The sequence below is a fragment of the Rhinolophus hipposideros genome (genome assembly GCF_964194185.1).
Source record: "Rhinolophus hipposideros genome assembly, chromosome: 5".
Lineage (NCBI taxonomy): Eukaryota > Metazoa > Chordata > Mammalia > Chiroptera > Rhinolophidae > Rhinolophus > Rhinolophus hipposideros.
The window spans coordinates 44098840-44118043 of NC_138051.1; the positions used below are offsets into that span (position 1 = coordinate 44098840).

At 36.1% G+C, this 19204-nt stretch overlaps 1 protein-coding gene across 2 annotated transcripts in view; it reads right to left on the minus strand.

Annotated features, from left to right (window-relative positions):
• Window positions 1–684: 684 nt before the first annotated feature.
• Window positions 685–19204, minus strand: part of CEP152 (centrosomal protein 152) — an 81712-nt gene continuing 63192 nt past the window's right edge. The window contains exons 21-27 of one of the 2 annotated variants that reach the window (XM_081048331.1): window positions 16386–16515; window positions 12284–12451; window positions 8963–9059; window positions 7225–7328; window positions 5245–5401; window positions 4893–4996; window positions 685–2472 (exon numbers count right to left, since the gene is read on the minus strand). In XM_081048331.1, coding sequence (XP_080904457.1) covers window positions 1436–2472; window positions 4893–4996; window positions 5245–5401; window positions 7225–7328; window positions 8963–9059; window positions 12284–12451; window positions 16386–16515 — 1797 coding nt within the window. In that variant the 3' untranslated portion in view covers window positions 685–1435. The remainder of the gene's footprint in view (window positions 2473–4892; window positions 4997–5244; window positions 5402–7224; window positions 7329–8962; window positions 9060–12283; window positions 12452–16385; window positions 16516–19204) is intronic. The other variant, XM_081048332.1, reaches the window with a different exon arrangement.

Below are 19204 nucleotides of genomic sequence, written 5' to 3' on the forward strand. Positions count from 1 at the left end.
AAGGATTTAAAACAAATAAAAGATGAAAAGGTAGTGAGCAATGAGCTAGATTCTCTCAGTTCAATTATACCTAAGGCCTAAAATGATGAACCACCAATTAGATACATAAATTCAGCTAGTTAAGGGGATTTCCTAGAAATTCCAGCTGAAATGTTGGGCAAGGCACATTGATTGTATATCCTCAGGAAAAGAAGTGAGACTTTGAAGAGATGGTGTGTTGTGAGTTCCTTTTTCTAACTGCATGGCAACCCAAGCACCAAAATCCAGTGCTAATTTTTACACTTACCTACATCTGGTTACCAGTTAAGGTGACAAAGCTTTCCAAGCTCTAGGTTCACTTCTAGGTTCTTGCTTTTAGAGACACTTATCAGCATGAGGATGATGCACCTTGCCCCCCACCCCACCACCACCCACATTAGCCTGGCTCTGGGTGGAAAAACATACTGAATCATCCCACAAATACAGTCCATACATAGTATGGTTGGGGTGAGATAAGCACTTGCCTACACCTAAAACTTTCATATGCAACTCTAGGAATCTAAAACAGAACTCCTCTAAAAATGACAGTATTTAGGCAGTCATTCATTTCTGTATGGTTTAGAATACAACTTTCAAGCCACAGCATTAATACATTGGCCAATTCTGCACTATAAATGAACAAAAAGTCTAAGTTTGAATTTTTTTACTATATGACAGGCTTATTATTCCATTTTTAAAAAGTAATATTTCAGATGAAAGCAGACCAGAAGACCATAAAAAAGATAAAGAAAGCTTCTGGATGTCATAGGACATTGGAAATAACGTGCAAGTCAACTAAAAAAAACTCATCAGACTAATAGTTTAAATAATGAAACAAGTACATAGTTATGTATTTTGTGGCAATCCTTGCAAAACATCTTTTCTACTAATTGAAAGCAAGGATCAAAATTTTGAGTAGATATTCCCAGGAAAAGTATGTCTAGCGTACTTAACCTCATTCAACATGCCAATTTCAAAAAAAAAATTAAATTTGGCTAATCATATATACAAATCATCAAAGTTTATATTTTTTTCTACATTATTTCAAACATGTCAATACAACATTTCTATATTGTAAATTAAACATGATTCATAACAATTCTATATAGACCATTCGCAAGTTTATTTAAATAATTTAACACTGCACAGAGAGCTAATGTAGAAGTATAAAAATAGATGGTTTAGTAACCAAATATAAGCACCACACAAAAGCAGAGTACACATACATCATCAGCCTTTGGAAGATTAAGGTAACATTAATATCTCACGTGATTTTATGAGAACACTACTCATATGATAGTCAGATGTTACTGAAACATCACAAAACAGGTGAGGACAGAGGCCACAAAGTTTTCAGTATGAAATCTTCCCTTCCACTTTCCTTGTCAATATATTCTTCTTAAATACTGTACAACAATTAGTCAAGATTGACAAAGGGGCTATCAAAGCCACTATCTTGTTGGATAGACAGAGGATAAATTAGTTTTCTCACAGGCTGCCGATGCACTGCAGATGGTCCTGGATTGCTCAGTTTCTTGCAATCTGACTTTACTACATCAGCTTTCTGACGAGGTGAAGGCCCAGGAGTCATACTGATCTTCTCTGGCTGGAAATGCGTGGTCTCTTCTGACAGGTCTGGGATGTGACCATTCTGACATTTCATCCGCTGGCAACTCATCTGATTTTTCTCTGTATCTGAAAGACAACTCGCTGCTGAGAACTGCTTGAAATTACCAGACTCAGTTAGCATATCCAGAGTTTCTTGCGGCCTACCAAGTAAAAACGCCACTTCCTCGCCGTTGCAGGGTAAAGTGGCACTGTTGGAATGCCATCCCAGGGAAACACAAAGGTCTCCTCCATCCTTTACTGGAGCTTCCTGAACACCCAAACTTCCATGTTTCTCAGAAGCAGCACTTTCACTTCCCATTAGTGGATTACACTTATATACTTTTAAACCAAGTCTTTCATTAGGACCTCGATAGGATATGCATGGGGATCCAGATTCAGAAAAACGAGGAGCATTTCTCGGTGAGGATTTAGTTCCAAAGGTTCCTAGAAAGGGGTATTCGGCTGAATGCAGATGTGATTCAGGGCGAGGATCACTGAGGAAGTCTTTCTTCTTGTGCAAACCAAAGCCTCTTTCACCTTCACAAGGAACAAACTCAGGAGATACATTCCTTGGCAAAGAACCTACATGTTTGTGACTGTTATCCCGGAACTGAAAGTCCGAATGTGACCCTTCGGGACCCATATGCTTTATGTCTTCGTGCTCTGCGTCCTCCAACCGCCTTCGTAAGTCACATGCAGCCTTCTTCTTAGGAACTTGGTTGCATATACCGCTGGGGATAGTTGTCACACTGTCTGATTTGCTTTCAATGTGACATGGTATATTCTGATTCACATCATTTTTTTTTGATTTGTCAACACCAATTATCTCTGAAGTCAGAGGCAGTACTATAATATACAAGGGAACACAAAATTAGAGGAGCATAAAATTAGGAGAAAATTAACACTGAAAGAGAAGAAAAAACTTATTATGTTTTTATGTATTCCCAAAGAATGCATCTTTATTTTAAAATGAACAAAGGAAAGACATCAATGCTGAACATTTTAAAATAATCTTTTACATATATCCATTAGATAAAGCTAGGCAATTTTATTATTGAAAGCTGATTCATTATTATTGCTATCCACCTGATATATTATTTCCTGCAACAGATGTTACAGCATTTTAAGAGCCAACTGCAACATTTCCAATCCTGCTGTTTGGAAGATGGAGTTTCAGATGAAGAAAATTTACTGGAAGAACCCCACTGTCCAACACCTATGCCTGTACCCACATAAACACCCACAGTACAAACTAATCGGAGTCTGATTTAATTAGCTAAGACATTAAATCTGATCAGACGCAAATCAGCCACAGAGCATAGACTCAGAAGCATCGTATCTCAGAATAGTGGACCTTGGTCCCTAGAGTTCATGAAAGATTTGCTTCTACTGGGGACATTATTTGCACACTATTGCCTCTAATCTAGAAAACTCTTTTCTTGTTATAGTCCACTGCCCTTTTATACCAAGGCTCACATCACCATTACAAACTTACACAAATAATCTTTGTGTTTCTGTTTGAAGAATGTTTACCAATGTCAGACTCGGAGTCCTGAATAATCTCTGCCTGAAGATTTTCAGAAGTCCAAAAATCCCATTTCCCCACAGACATGTTCAAAATCCCCCAGTATGAATGGGAATTGACCAGTGTTTTCAAGTATGTTCATCAGCTTTTGCTTTACATATTCTAAAGCTTTCTTTTTCTTTTCTTTTCTTTTCTTTTTCTTTCTTTTTTTTTTTTTTTTTTTAGAGAAAGAAACCATTTATATAGTTTCTTGGGAAGCTGTTTCTTTATCATGAACTTTGGTCCCTTTTAATGCTAACTCTAATTTACCTAATATTATATTTAACCCTACACTTTATCTAATATCAACACTGTATTTGCTTAGTATGTCACTCTCCATCCCTTTATTTCAAATTATAGATGTTCTTCTTGTAACAATAATATAATTTCAAAGTCGGTGTTTTTGGAAGTTGTGGTCTCCTAATCAGTGCGTTTAACCTATTCGTACTAGTGGGACTGCTAATGTTTCAACCAACTATTATTTTCTACTTACCCACGCTTTCTAGTTATATTTTGCCTCTTTTTTTTATTCTGTTAGATTGAAAACATTTCCTTCCAAGTTTTTCCCCTACCAGTTTGAAAGGTATACACTCTATTTCTATTTCTCTACTGGTTATTCTTACACTTCAACACACATACATAAACACATACTTAAACCTCATTGCATTTCTCTAGCAATGGCTACAGTTATCAGTATCTATATCCTCTCCTTTAAAATAGCAAAAATCTTAGCATGTTGTTCGTTTTGTCAACAATATACTCTTCCATCTTTCTGAGGGTACCACACTTTTCTAACATTTTCAGGTCCTATTGTTTGTTCTATGAATTCCATATTTCCTTAGGTATAAGTTCCATTGGTTTTTTTGAGTTTGGTGTCTTTTTTCACGGTGCTTGCTTCCTATCAATATATGATTATTCTTGGTTAAATCCTTATCTTTTAGCATTGTGGTATCTGTGCCGCTTGTTTAAAAGAGTTGTGAAAGGAGTGGGAAGGAACAAGATGCAGGGTAGGAAGCCCTACGAGCTGGTCCTCTGGGCATATAGGCCTTCATTTCCTTCTGGGTGTGGCTGGCTACACCTGGAGCTCTGGCCTGCTTCTAGGCCCTTTGCTCCTATTATGTTTACCCAGCCCAGTATTGGGGTTGGGGAAGGGAAAAGAGAAAGAGAAATAATGAGGTTGACCCCACTTGATTACCGCTGATCTACACCACCAACCATTTATCCCACTGGTATCCCCCAGGCTTACTACTGCTCCTGGAACAAACCACCTTCATATGTGGAACAGTTTTGATGTTGCTACTGGTAGCTGTCATCTTCGTGCAGTTTTTTAACTCAGGTTCCCATCCTTGAATCTTATACTGTCTTCTTTCTTTCAGGGATCTCTCATAGCATCTGGTCTATCAATTGACACTTTTCTAAGCCCGGTTATAATTTCTTCTTTTTCTCCTTTTAAATTTGTTGTTTAAAATCTTTTCTATCATTTCTAGGGAAGAAAGCAGCAATAGGAAGCTGAGGAGTACACTCAGTCTGCCTACTTGAACCGGAAACTACAATCTTTTTAAGTTTAAGTAAAACACACACACACACAGCTTTACAAATTACCTCTCCCTCCTTACATTTCCTCCTCTTTGTCATTCTAAAAATAATAAATATCAAAAAAGAAGAGAGAGAAAAACCCTTCAAGTGACTCATTTTGACATACCTGCCTCTGTAGTTTTGCTCTGGGATCTGTAAGAAACAGGCGTTTCCAGCAATTTTGCCATTACAGCAAGTTTGCTAGCAGCATTCATAATCTTTTTCTCAGCTCTGTGGGAATTCCAGAATATTAAATGAATATAGTTTAAAGGAAAAAATGAGTTTCCTTAGCCCTAGGATTTCTGTTTTCCTATTAGCTCTGCCAACATTTAAGGTAGCAAAGCCATTAATCCTCTCTTAACCCCCAATGGCTGATCATGTAGAAATAGTTAATACTGTGGTTAAGGAAAATGCTTAGAAAATGACAACATGTCTTCTTGGGACTCTAAGAACACAATGTTTATTTAGACTGAACTTACCCTTCCTCTTTTCCATTATCCTGCAAGATCTGTTGGAGACAAGTCAAATAATATTTGCGCATCTTTCGGGAGGTTTCTTGACGTTCTCGCAATACCTCTGCTTTTACCATTTCCGCAGCTCTTTCCTTACTCTCTTGAATATAACGAAGCATGTCACCTGGAGGGTGAGGGGGTGAGGAGGGGGATGGTGGAGAAATCCCCACAGAGTGCATGTTTATTACCAGTTTTTCAGAAACAGGAGAGGCAGACTTCAGACCAATTTTCTGGGAGATGACGCGATTTGGAGGTATAGTATAAACATCATACTCTTCTACAATCATTAAAATGGAATATTTCAGATCACTATTTTGGTAGACTCAAAGGAGAAAGAATCTAAAAGCCCTTTTAGAATGATGACAGCCACATATGGTAAGGAAATTCCCTAGGGAAATTTTGTCATATTCTCAAACACTGAGGCAAGAAAAAAATCATAAATATGAAGCACAGAAATGTATGCATTTCAGTTATATATTATGTCCAGTTACAAAAAGAGAAAAAAGAAATATAAAGAAAAGGGAGAGCCAGAGAGAAAAAGTGAAGCAAACAGAAAGACAGAAGGAGGCAATATGAGCTGGAGAGACTCATATTCTTCTGTTTACTTGTGCTTCAAAAATCCACATTCCGTCATTTATTCAATTCTTTCAGTACCACTTATGGGTATCCAAATAAATGTAACCTTACCATCCATGAGAGAGATGTACAAAATGTTATTTCAGGGAGAGGAATGAGACTTATGTTGCTCTCTGAAATTTACATTTAAAAATAGTTCATAGAAAAAACAAAATAGTTCACAGGTTTCAAGATCTCTTTTTACCTTCAACTCAGCATGATTTGATTGGAACTACCATTAGTTAAGGTTAGCATTTTTACCAAATCCAGGGCTACATACTACATCTAGAATATCATATCCCTGTTATATTAAAGATTCCAATTCATAGAGAAAACCCTCTCTTAATATCAGTAAGCTTTTCCTGAAAATCAGAGGTTCTCTGCAAAAAGACTAACAGGGACACTATTTTTCATTATTAAAGTGGGAAAAATTAAAATGAAGTACATGTCAACACAAAATCTCCAATCAATTTCTAAAATGTAAAACAACACACGTTGTCATATTAGGATACAAAATGCTTAGAATTTCACTTCCCAATTAATATGATTACTAACAAAAAGTTTCTTTGTTTGTAGTAATATGGCCTCTGTTAGCACCAGCAACAGCTGAGAAGCAAATTCTTTATACTAACTGGATTTTTCAAAACATCTACATATGATTCTGTTGATCCACCAATTATATTTGGAACTTGAGAACTTTTCCACTTGTTTTGTTAAAAATGAACACAATTTTAGGAGGTAAATATACATTTCTCCTATATAAACACTGATTATTGTTCTGGGATATACATATATTCTGCAATATTATAATTAAAAACCAGGAGGTATTCTACATAAACCAAAGAAAAGTTCTGCAGGATATAGGGCAGCACCTAGTATTGCAAAGGACTTGATAAAGAAATTTACATCTATGATTTAATCCTTTATCAAAATAATGAGAAACAACAGAACAACTCCTAACTAGATCCATTTTCCATGATCCTTAAAAATTTTTGGTAGGAAAAAAAAATTACTAATTTAAAACTCATACGACATTTTCTTTGCTACCAATTATTTAAGTTGTAAGATCATGAAATTTTTAGTTTAATATTAATGTCCTAAAAAAGAAACAGGGTAATCAAGAACATAAAATAACTATCCTCATGTAACTTCCAAAGTTACATGGGCAAAATGATCCATTATTGTATAATCAGGAGAGGTATCAATGATCTCTTCTATCAGCAGTTAAGATTCTAGAACAAGGTAGTTTTGAAAATTCCCGAAAATTACTACTGCTAGTAACAAAAAAGGCCCAAACCACCTTAAATCTTGGGAATTTCTTCAGGGACTTACGCTTGATTTTTTTTACAGCTTTAATGTACTGCCCACGAAGTTCTTCCAAGGCCCCCTGACGGCACGGCAAGCAAGCATTTTCAATGGCCCCTTCTGACAGTGACCTAAAAAACAAACCAAAGATTGCAGAAGCATAGATTGCAAGTGAAAAACTTCATTTAATAATAATAAAAAAAAATCTATCTAGTCCAAAAAATCAAACTGAGATGTGCTAAAAAAAAATCATATATAAGGGTCTTTATTATATAGTTCTTTAAAACAGGAGAAAAATGGAAGCAATTTAAATGTTACGGTTACTTAAATAAATCACGGTAAATCCACATGATGAAAATCAATGCAGCTATGATAAGCATATTATAGGAGAATATCTAATGATGTGGGGAAATGTTTATCTTATAATGTTATTAATAAAATGTTACAAGATAGCTTCCTTTCCCTCAGCCTTCCTTTCCCTTAAGTTCCCAGTGCAAATGTTTATAGAAGAAACTTTGAATTTCCAATTACTCCCCATGTCATTCATTCCCTGATGAACCCTAATCTGACTACTCCCTGTTCTGTTTTCTCAGTACTTAAAATCTGTATTCTATCTTCATCTTGCTTTGGGTTACACTGTCCTGGAATAGGTGTCCAATTATTTCATACGCATGTGTTTTGTTTTCCAGCTAGACTGATGCTCTGTTGAAACATACTAGATTTTCTAATCCCCTGTTCCCCATGGACCCTGGTATATAGTTTATGACCACATAAATGATTATTGAACAAGCAATAAATTCTCAATTTTTTAAACATGTGCACATGGTGTTTGTTTATCAAGGCGGCTTAAATGATATAAAACAATAGGTTAACAGAGGGTATCACCTGGGGATAGAGTTTTGGAAGATATTTTCTTTTTTATACTTTTTGTTGTACAATGAGTCACACATGCCACTTAATGATAGGGATGCATTCTGAGAAATGCGTCATCAGGCGATCTTGTCATTGTAAAAATATCACAGAGTGCACTTCCACAAACCTGGATGGCACAGCCTACTACACACATAGACTGTGTGATATAGCCTCTTGCCTCTAGGCTATAAACCTAGAGGCAAAAATTTGTATTGAGGAGCTTGTTCAGTAATCATTTATGACCACATACATGACTATTGAATAAGCTCAATACAAATTTTTTTTAAAAAAATTAAGCTGAAGTAGGTGACATTTTCAGAATGTTACTGTACAAAACAACACGAGATTAAATCAAGCACAAGAGAAAATGATGCAATTGAGAGACCGGATAAATAAGAGATGGCTGCGGCGTAACACAGCAAACATTCTTTTCATAAGTAGAAAGAGTAAACTCTAAAATAAGGATAAAAAGAATAGTACAGTAATTACATAAACCAGTAACATCCATTACCATTACCAAGTATTATATTCTGTACATAATTGCATGTGTTATACTTGTATACGACTGGCAGAGTAGGTTTCTTTATAGCAGCTTCTCCACAAACACATAATGCCTTGAGATAAGATGTTACGACAGCTATGAAGTCACTAGGAATAGGAAGTTTTCATTATACTGGTATAGGACCACCATCATATATGTGAGCCATCGCTAACCAAAATGTTATTTGGCACATGACTATATAACAATACAGATAACTTAATATTTTTGGTATAACATTATGGATATGATTGACATAAAAAAATTTAAAGATACTTAGAAATAAGCGATTTCTTTACAATAGTAAGAGCATACCTTGGTGGTACTTTACAAAGCGTTCTCAGTTCTTCCAATTTATTCTTCATGTCATTATTTTCTTCTAGTAATTCTTCCACAACTTTACTATTCTCTTCTAAAAAAGATATTTACAGTATATTTGTCAATTAATCTCTTTTTTTCCTCAGCCTTCCTTTCCCTTAAGTTCCCAATGCAAATGTTTATAGAAGAAACTTTGAATTTCCAATTACTCCCCATGTTATTCGTTCCCTGATGAACCCTAATCTGACTACTCTCTGTTCTGTTTTCTCAGTACTTAAAATCTGTATTTTTATCTTCATCTTGCTTTGGGTTACACTGTCCTGGAATAGGTGTCCAATTATTTCATATGCATGTGTTTTGTTTTCCAGCTAGACTGATGCTCTGTTGAAACATACTAGATTTTCTAATCCCCTGTTCCCCATGGACCCTGGTATATAGTCTATGACCACATAAATGATTATTGAACAAGCACCTCAATACAAAATTTTTTTTAAAAAATTAAGCTTAAGTAGGTGCCATTTTCAGAATTAAGGTCAGATTTTTGATTCTTTCAACTTTTAAAAAAGATGAGGAGACTGATGGAGTCCATGTGGTACAGAGGAGAAAGCATGAATTTCAGAGTCAGAGACACACGGGTTTAAAGGCTAACTCTGCTTCTTACCAGTTGAATGAGCTTACACAAATTACTTAAGCTTTGTGAACCTGAGCTTTTTCATATGAAAAATGTTGATATTATTACCTACTATGAAGATAATTACAGAAATAAAACAATATATGTGCAGAACCTTCCATATATAAGGCCTGGCAATACCAATATTCAATAAGTATGAACATGGCACCTCAGGTATTATACTTTCAACGCTCTCAACACACCCCATAAATTGGGGAACGAAGCACTCTATTCCCCTTAGTGATTTTTAAACCCCTCACTCTTACTCTATCAATTTCCAGTAAATGCTACCAAAGCAGTGGAAATGGAATTTAAGAAATAAAAAAGATGCAACCACAACAGCAAAAAACATTATCAACTAACAGACTTAACATTAAAACAAACACTGAAATCAAACTATCAAATGACTTAAATTCTGACCCTGACACCTTTTTTTGAACTAAGTACCAACTTTCTTAGATTTTTAAATCTACGAATTATAGAAGCTATCAGCCTCAAAAAGCACTATGTAGAATAATGATTTTATGATCACAATGTATGGCGCTAAATATCATTTATACACAATCATCATCTCCAACTGCCCTTGTCATTTTATTATGTGAAACAGATTTGTGGGGTTTTCATAAAATTTCACAATAGCTACACTGTATCTACCTCTACAGCTGGACAAATATCGTATTCTCCTGGCCTCTACTAAAGAATTAAGCAATCACAACAGGAACTGTAGGTGTTAAAATTTTTATCTCAAAATTCTCAAAACTGATTTTTGCCTTAAGGTAATAATTATCTATCTCTCACAGACTTAGTAAGCAGTAGGTGGAAGGCAGCAGCTTCTGTTAGTCAAGAGGATTTACAGAACATGTTATGATGTCAGATACTGTGCAAATGCTGGGACAGGAGCTGGTCCCTGTCACCATCAAGTCTAGCTCCAAGGGAGAAGACAGTCAATAACTGCAAAGATGAATGTTATAAGAATTACAGGCAGTGTGGGGAATGTCTAACAAGAACCTACCCAAGTCTGGGGTGGTGTAAAAAGCCTCCTGCGAAGTAACGCATGGAGAGATAGACGAGGAGGTAGCCAGGCAATGCGATCAAGACGGGAGGACAGAGGTTTGGGTAAAGGAAGAGAATGCAAAGAGAACCAGGGAAAAGAGACAATGAAACCCAGCCTAAAGCTCTGTGAAAGAGTAAGAGGGCTGGGGGAAGATGAGGCTGGAGGGGCTGGCAGACGCCGGATCATGAAGGGCTCCTGTAGACTGTTAAATTTGGTATTTGTATTTCATACTGAAGACCACATTCAGTCACTGAAGAGCTTTAAACAAGCCAGTGTCATGATCCAATTTACTTTTTTAAATGGTCGTTTGCTAAAAGGCTGGCTCTAACTGTCCGATGGAGAATGGATGAGAGGGGCAACACTGGAAGCAGAAAGACTCCGGAAGTGACTGTTGTTGCCCAGGCAAGCGACAGAGGTGAATGTAGGAAAAAAATAAACCTATCACCTGGTCTTTTCTGGATGATGTGATTATTTGGGACCAGTAGATTCAGTCCTTCATTCATTCAAACATTTACTATTGGCTGGTAAATAGTGGGCACCATGACAAAAAGGGTGAACAAGACAAAACATTCCTTATCCTCAGGGAACTTACAGGCTGGAAAGGGTATCAGGCAAGTAGCCAGAAATCAAATACAGAATGGTAATAGGAGCCAAGTGATATGGGGCCACACAGGAGAGTCCCACCTAACCCAGATGGGGAAAATTAAGGAGGGTTCTGTAGATAAGGCATCTTCTCAGGTGAGTCCAGCAGGATGAGGAAGAGTTAGGCCAAAAAGAGAATGAGAGGGTAACGTGCAGGACAGTGATATCATATATGAGATCCAGCAGTAAAAGAAAATTCCTGACCAGTTCAGGAATCTGAAATATTTCATATGTGAAGAGGACAGAGCACAGGATCTAAGTGAATAGGGAAAGGGAAGAGGGAGCAGCCTTATAAGCCCAACAGCTTCCTTTCTTAGAAGGGCAACAGAAAATGGCAGAAGATACCCATTTGAATAATTCCCCTTGAAACACTGAAGAATGGACTGGAAGGAGGCCATATCAGTCCCATAAGGCTTTGTTAATGTCTTTTGCCTCTGCCTCGGATGCTGCTCTCTTTGGCAAAGACCTTCAACTCTCAAGGCTTAGTCAAGCCTTCCTTAACTTTAATAGGAGGAAGAGTTAATTAACAGCTTTTCTTCCATGTTTACGTGAACATACTGCCAGTAGCTCTTAATGCTGCAACTACTTATTCATCAGTTTTTAGTTCTCCTCACTTGATCATAAACCTCTTAAAAAAAGAAAACACTGGAATTTTGTCTGATGTGTTTACTGCTGTGTCTCCAGGGCCTAGAACACTGCCTGACACATATTAGGCACTCAATCAATATCTGTTCACTCAAAAAAGGAAGAAAGGAATATGACCTTCGCATCAGAGCTCTGATTTTCCTCTTTTGTGTTCCGTAGTAACTTGGTTAGTAAAAATGAGGGCCAAATTAGTTTACATTAATTGCCCAAAGAGAAGCAGTGCCTGCATTAACTGAAATGTCGCAGTTGAACGTTTCGACAAGGATTAGAGGTTTATACTGGTAGCAGTGCTACCTGAAATGCTAACCTCCGAGTTTTTCCACTACTGCTTTGTGCTTCCTTTCTAAATGCTGAAGATGTCTACAGCATTTCTCCAGTTTTCTTTTCAGATCTTGACATTCCTGCTTTTCCTTTTCAAGTTCTTGGAAGCAGTGTCCACCGCATGAATCTTTAATTTCAAGGATCTTTTTCTTATCTGCAAAAATTAAATGATAGCAAACTTTTATATCAATTTAGACTAAGAACAGGAAGGAAAGAAGGAAGGAAACCCAATGACATGACTAAAGGCTACAGTGTAAGTGAAAAAAAGCATGATACTTAAGAGAGAAAGACCTGGGTTTAAATTCTGTTTCCACTATTTACTGGCTGTGTGACTCAGAGTGCATTACTTAACCTTTCTGAGACTTAGCATTTTAATATGTAAAATTGAATAATACCATAATTTTTTTAAATGTCTGTGAAACATAACGCTTGACCTTAGTGTTGAATACCATTCCCCACTAAAAGAAATGGCTGACTCCAGTACTGAGACAGAGTACATACAAGATGAGGTTAGGGTATTTGGTATGACAGAAAATAAGACATTATTAAAAACTTCAGGCATGTCACGAGGACACAGGAGCCAATTTGAAAGGGCTTCACTAACTGAATCTGGGACACTTTGAACAATAATTAAGTATCATAATGACTTACAAAATATTTTAAAAATAGGAATTCATGAGTCATACCAATAATGAGATGGATGGATAGATAGGTAGGTAAGTTGGTAGGTAGGTAAGTAAATGAATAGATGGACAGATAAATAGATGAATAAATAAATAGATAGATAACCACACAGACAAACTAGAGGAGAGGATTCTCGATTATAACAACATTCCGAGTACCAACTGGTAAAAGTGGAGGGAGGTCTGCAGTTGGAAAAATTATAATTTTGCAACCACCAGAGCAAAGACTGGATCAGATAAGCATCATCAATAATTGCTAAATTTAAGGGAAAGTTTTAATGAGAAGAATATTTTCGTCATCTTAAGAGTGTCTCCCCACAGACTGCTTATTAGTTGCAAGGGGAGAAATTCTAGTCATTATACAGTGCAGACAACTGCACAACACCTTGACCATGTTCTTAAATGAACCTCACCGGTAAAAGACATCATGCACATCCAGATGTGAGAACACATCACCTATGCCAACCTGATTAGATTAGTAGTGATGTAATTATGAGGAAACATCAGACAACCCCAAATGAGGAGAGTTCTATTAAAAGCTGGTCTGGGGAGGAGGGGGGTGGGTGGAAGAGAACAGACAATATGTCTCTCAAGAATGTCAATATCATAAAAGGCAAAGAGAGACTGTGGAAATAGTCTAATATTCTAGATTAAAGGAGACAAGAGAGACATGATGTCAAAATCTAATGCCTGACCCTGGACACGTTCCTGTAATGGAGGGGGAAATGCTATAAAAGACATTATTGGGTCAAGTGACAAAACTGGAATACAAACAATAGATTGATACAGTATTTTCATCTACTGTTAAATTTACTGTACTAAGGTTATACAATAAAAATTCCTATTTTGGGAAAATATACACCGAATTACTTAGGAATAAAAGGGTACTAGGTATGTAACTTACCTTCCAATGGTTCAGGAAAAAACGAAATATTGACATACACATCCACACAGAAGAGCACAGAACGGGGTAAAATGTTATCAATAGTTACATCTAGTTAAAGGATGTATGAGTGCTCTTTGCAACTATTTTTATTTTTTCAACTTTTCTGCAAGTTTGAAATTATCTCTAAATGAAAGATTTAAAACTGTGAGGAGGTATAAATGCATAAAAATTGCTTGGCACAGTACCTGGCATAGAGCATATATACAATAAATAACACCTATTGCTACTAGTAATATACAGAACTTATAAAATTTACATAACATACAAACATGATTTAAAAAGATTATTCCTTGTAATATAATTGATATAATAAAGTAGGAATACAAACTGGCACAGGCTTAGAAGCCAATATCCAAAATGATGATGTAAAAATCACAAGTCCAGCAAAGGTATTCTTAGCTCTCCTGACTTTTTAGTTTCATTTCGATGCTGCCACTCATATTAAAGGATTAATGAAGCATCACATTGGTACCATACACTGCATTTGTATTTTTCATTTAAGATGTTGTAAAACTAAACGCCAGGCAAATGCCCATTCACAAGAGAATAGATAAATGAGAGTATATTCACACAATGGAATATAATACAGCAATGAAAATGTGTGAACTAGAGCTATATGCATTAACACTGACAAATCTTAGAAGCCTGATATCAAGCAATACAGCAATGAAAATGCATGAACTAGAGTTATATGCATTTACACTGACAAATCTTAGAAGCTTGATATCAAGTCAAAAAGCCAGTGACAGAGACTATCACGAGTATTAAAGCATTTTTACAATGTTAAAAAACAGACACAATAAAGCAACAGCTTTTTGAGGATACTTACACTTGAGCGAAACAAAGAAAAGCAACAGAATCATTTTTAAAAATCAGAATATTTGTTACGTCGTGTTGTGGGAAAGTTACATGAATGGAACTGTGGTGAAACACACAGCAGTCTTTAACAGTGTGGGCAATGTTCTATTTCTTATGTCTAACAGAGGGCTCCTGGTTGTGAGCCTTCAGAACTTATATATGTGCATTATATAGATATTTTGCCTGTGTCAAGTATTTCATAATTAATGTTCCAATTATTTTTTTAAATGATGAGATATTAGGAGGATGAAACCAGTCAATAGGGGCACTCTCTTGTGGTAGGATTACAAAGGACTTTATTACTTACTATATCTTTTAGATTATTTAATCTTCTCTAATGAATTGGTTAATATGGTTGTTTTTAGAGAAACAAGATTAAAGAAAGAAAAATAAATTCTTTTATTGTCTAACTTGTCTTAGGTCAAAACTAATTTCTTTCGTATTCACAGGACTTCGCAAAGCAAAATAATATCTAAAACTACCGATTTCACAAAAGATAATTCTCAGGCTACTCCAACTATAACAACAAATATAAAACGACATTGAAAAGTAAGAAACAAGATACAAATTAAGGTAGTATTACCATGTACCTAGTTAGCAATAAGATATGCTCAACCATTTAGAAACTTGAAGGGAAAAGGGTCTATGAATGATGAGAAAAATAACGGTCAACTGACTTCTTAGGAAAGGGAGAGGTTTTCTAAGATTCTGGAAATATTGCCTGCTGAATTAGAAATGTGTGGAAACTAAGGTTATTGGCTTAGTACATCTGACTTGCTCTGGCAATTGTTAGTTCTTTTCCAGGTTCCAAACTGAAAGAGTATGTGTGTGTTTGTATATGGGAAGAAGGAAGAGGCTGCAAGAGGTCAGTATCCTAAAAAGGATGGGAGCTAATAAAGGATATGCCCACTCCCAGCTCAAAAATCTCAGTGAGCAGGCAACATAAGCCTTCTATTCCTCAGTGAGCTCTGAGCACCTCAAAGGGCTATGGTACAGTCCACTGATTCTTTTCCAAAACGACAACTCTAGGCCACGAAGGAAAAGTTAAATTATTAATTCTCCAATATTCAAGGAACACAAAGTATGCGCCATTTACTCTGCCACGTGTTGGGGACGCAGAGATAAAGAACTATCCCTGCCGTCAAGAAACTCACAAATAAATCAGAAAACACCTTATATACTTCAGAAAGGTTTCCACTAAAAAAAATGGTTGAATTAACTTCAGTAATTTGAATGAAAAGGTCTCAGCTATTTGGCAATTCTCTTTATGTGAAACCCTGGATTTCTCAATAAAGCCAGGGAATAAAAACATGACTGCTCTATTAAAATTCTCATTACTCTCCTTCTAATAAAAACCACTTATGAATGGAGGAAAAGACCATGGAAAGACTGAAATAAGAGGGCCTACAGTACCCCTGGCTTCTAAATGCAAAATGAAATCTAAGGATCTAAGGAGAGGACACACATCGAGTAGGAGTAATAGTACACATTTGTCCACTCAAAAACTATACACATCTTTGATTTCCTTTTATCCTCAAAGCAACCCTCCGGAACTGTGAGTATGGACGTTCCAAAGACAGGGAGGAATAAAATCCTATTACCAGCTTCTGTTTCTGTTTCTTGCAAAGCGTGGTGTCCAGACGTGGGTGCAGGAAGGACGGCCAGGACTCCAGGGTCTCCTCTGCCAGCAACCCCTGTGGCAGGATCCTTACAGACCTTCGCCGTATTTCTCTGAAACAGATCATCTTCACAGTTAATGCCTAATAAAAATCTTCACACAATTCTCTATTTAAAATGCTAATATAAAAAGTTTAAAAAAAAAAACCTACTGCCTGAAAAAATTCTTGCCTACACTATCTTCAATATTTTTCTTATGGCTTTATGTGAATATTGTCATTACTATGAACTAGTCTCTTATGACCATATTTTCCAAATTAGAACATATGTGACAGATGACTGGAGGGCCACCTATAAGACAGACAGGAGATACATATGAATTTAAGATATTTTAATGGTGTGTGTGATCAAACCACAGGACTATGTGAAATCAGAATTGTTCTTGGAAATCCAGAACATTTGCACTGCAGCAGGAATCAGATTCACCAGAAGCTGTAATACCATCCTTTTGCCTTCTATGAATTCAAAATAACAACAGTAGAAAAAAAATGTAACTTACATAGTATATGTTCCTAAAACTTTAATATACTGTGTCATTTTGAAAGGAAGGCCAGTTGAATTCTGAGAGAAACTGAGAGAAACTGAGGCTCACCTAAGTTACGTACATCTTGCACGAGACCATTTCTTCACTAACAGGTATTGAACACTTTCTTTGTTTTGAACACTTTCTTTGTTTTATTCCCTATTACAGGCAATGCAGCTAGTAAATTCAATAATGAGACATTCATTTAAGGCAATTTTTTCAGGTTTTGGACAACTACTAAATCCCAAAGGATAATATGGAGAAGGCTGTCTTGTTTAATGACTTAAGACACACTATTTATGCTTGATCCTAGAAGCCTTGATTTCAATTATGAGAAACTCATTTAAATGACTGTCGAGAAACTTACCTACAGTGTCCAACAGAAGCGAGAGGTCAGGCGTTAGAGAGAAAAGGTAAACTCCAAGCTTGCAAAAGCATAGAGATGACGTTGAGGACAAAAGGAGTAATAAAAGCTGAGCCCAAAGGTAGTCAATGTTTCCAGTTTCTACTCAAAACTGAAGAAAAGCTAAGATGACAAAAAAGGTAGAAAACAGAAACCTTTTTGTCTTAGCTTTACCTTGACTTTGGTGGTAAGAAAGAATGCACATCCTTAAGTTTGAAAATTTTATTTCAGTTGGTGTTTCTCTTTCTTTTTTAATTCATTATGAACTATTGTATTAATATATTTTGACAAGGCATTCATTTCCTTAGAAATTTCATTTTTAATTCATCGATTGCATCCTTTCCATTTAAAAAAACTTTTGGTCATGTATCTCATTTTAATGAGGACTTCTTTTATCTACATATACTGATGATTTTTTTCCTGTTTTAATTTTCATAAACAGTTCTAAAGACTAAATTTAATGTATTATAAATCATAGTCCTTTGCATTCATGACACATATACTGCAAATTTATAATCATTGCTGGATCACAAGGCTCTGAACTGAGTTAGCTTTAAAAAGGCAGAAGTATTACTCTATGACGAATGCCAGATCAGGCATTTCAAAGCCACCCTTTTCTCAGGAATGGAATCTGCTCCCACCCAACAAAAGCCGCAAAAGTCTTAAGTTTTTAGCCAAATTACGTGATTCTGCCTCCATAGACATATGAGCCACATTAACTCATACAAATGATCTTCTACTGTTTGCACAATTATAGCTCTAGAAAGAGACCCAGGGTTGATTGCATAGTAATAGTAATGGTAGGGGGAAAAAGGTGTTGCATTTTCTTGAATTTTATAGCAGAAATTGAATTTACAGAAAAGCAAACTTAAAAGCATAAAACATAATTTTCCCATCACTTCACATCCTTAAAACTTGCTATAGACTCTTGCTATAGATTCTTATTTCAATTATCTATCTTTTCCCAAAAATTCTCAACAAAGTATTGTAAGCAGTATTCATGAGAAATGATCTCATTCGGTTATTCTCACATTGAAAGGAACTACTAAGTTGTCACATCTTTGTGAGCTCAAGAACAAAAATGTCAGTTGTGGGGAACTGGAATGGGGTGGACCGACCTTTCAGGTCCCTTTGGCTCTAAAGTCCTGGGATGCAGAAAGGCCAAGCTGCATCGTGTGCATGCTACCAAAACCCAAAGGATAAGACAGGTCGGGGATTTGCACTTTCTTTTTTCGATGAGCAATTATATTATATGACTACCCAAGGTAATAAGTTAGTTATCCCCAAATATGGGACTGGAACTGAGATTTTTTTCCTAGCTTATAACTCTTTCCAGTAGGTATTAATACCAAATGCTCAATCCTGGCCTTGAAAACCTCTAATCACAATATCTTAATGAAACTCTTATGTCTCAATTCTTCTATCAGACAAATCTGTAATATTAGCATTTTTTTCCTACCTCGAATCCCACATGCTGAAATCGGCTGATCACAATGCCTAAAGTATCATTCTGGATTTTTCACACATACCTAATTTCTTTAGTCACAAAGAAGCAGGACTTTGGTTTTATCAGCACTTCCACACAAGCTAAAAGCTGGTGTCAGAGAGTATTTATACAACTAGAAGAATATAACTAATTAATTATACATGAACATGTATAGTACACCAACAAAACTGGGCTTCAAAGTTTTGTGTGAGTGAGCCATACCTCAATTTCCTTGTTTCTGCATCAATATTCTTTGTATTTAATTGGCATTTTTTGCCTACATGAGATATAAATTCCTTAAGGGCAAGAAATAGGTTTCCAAACTGTTTAG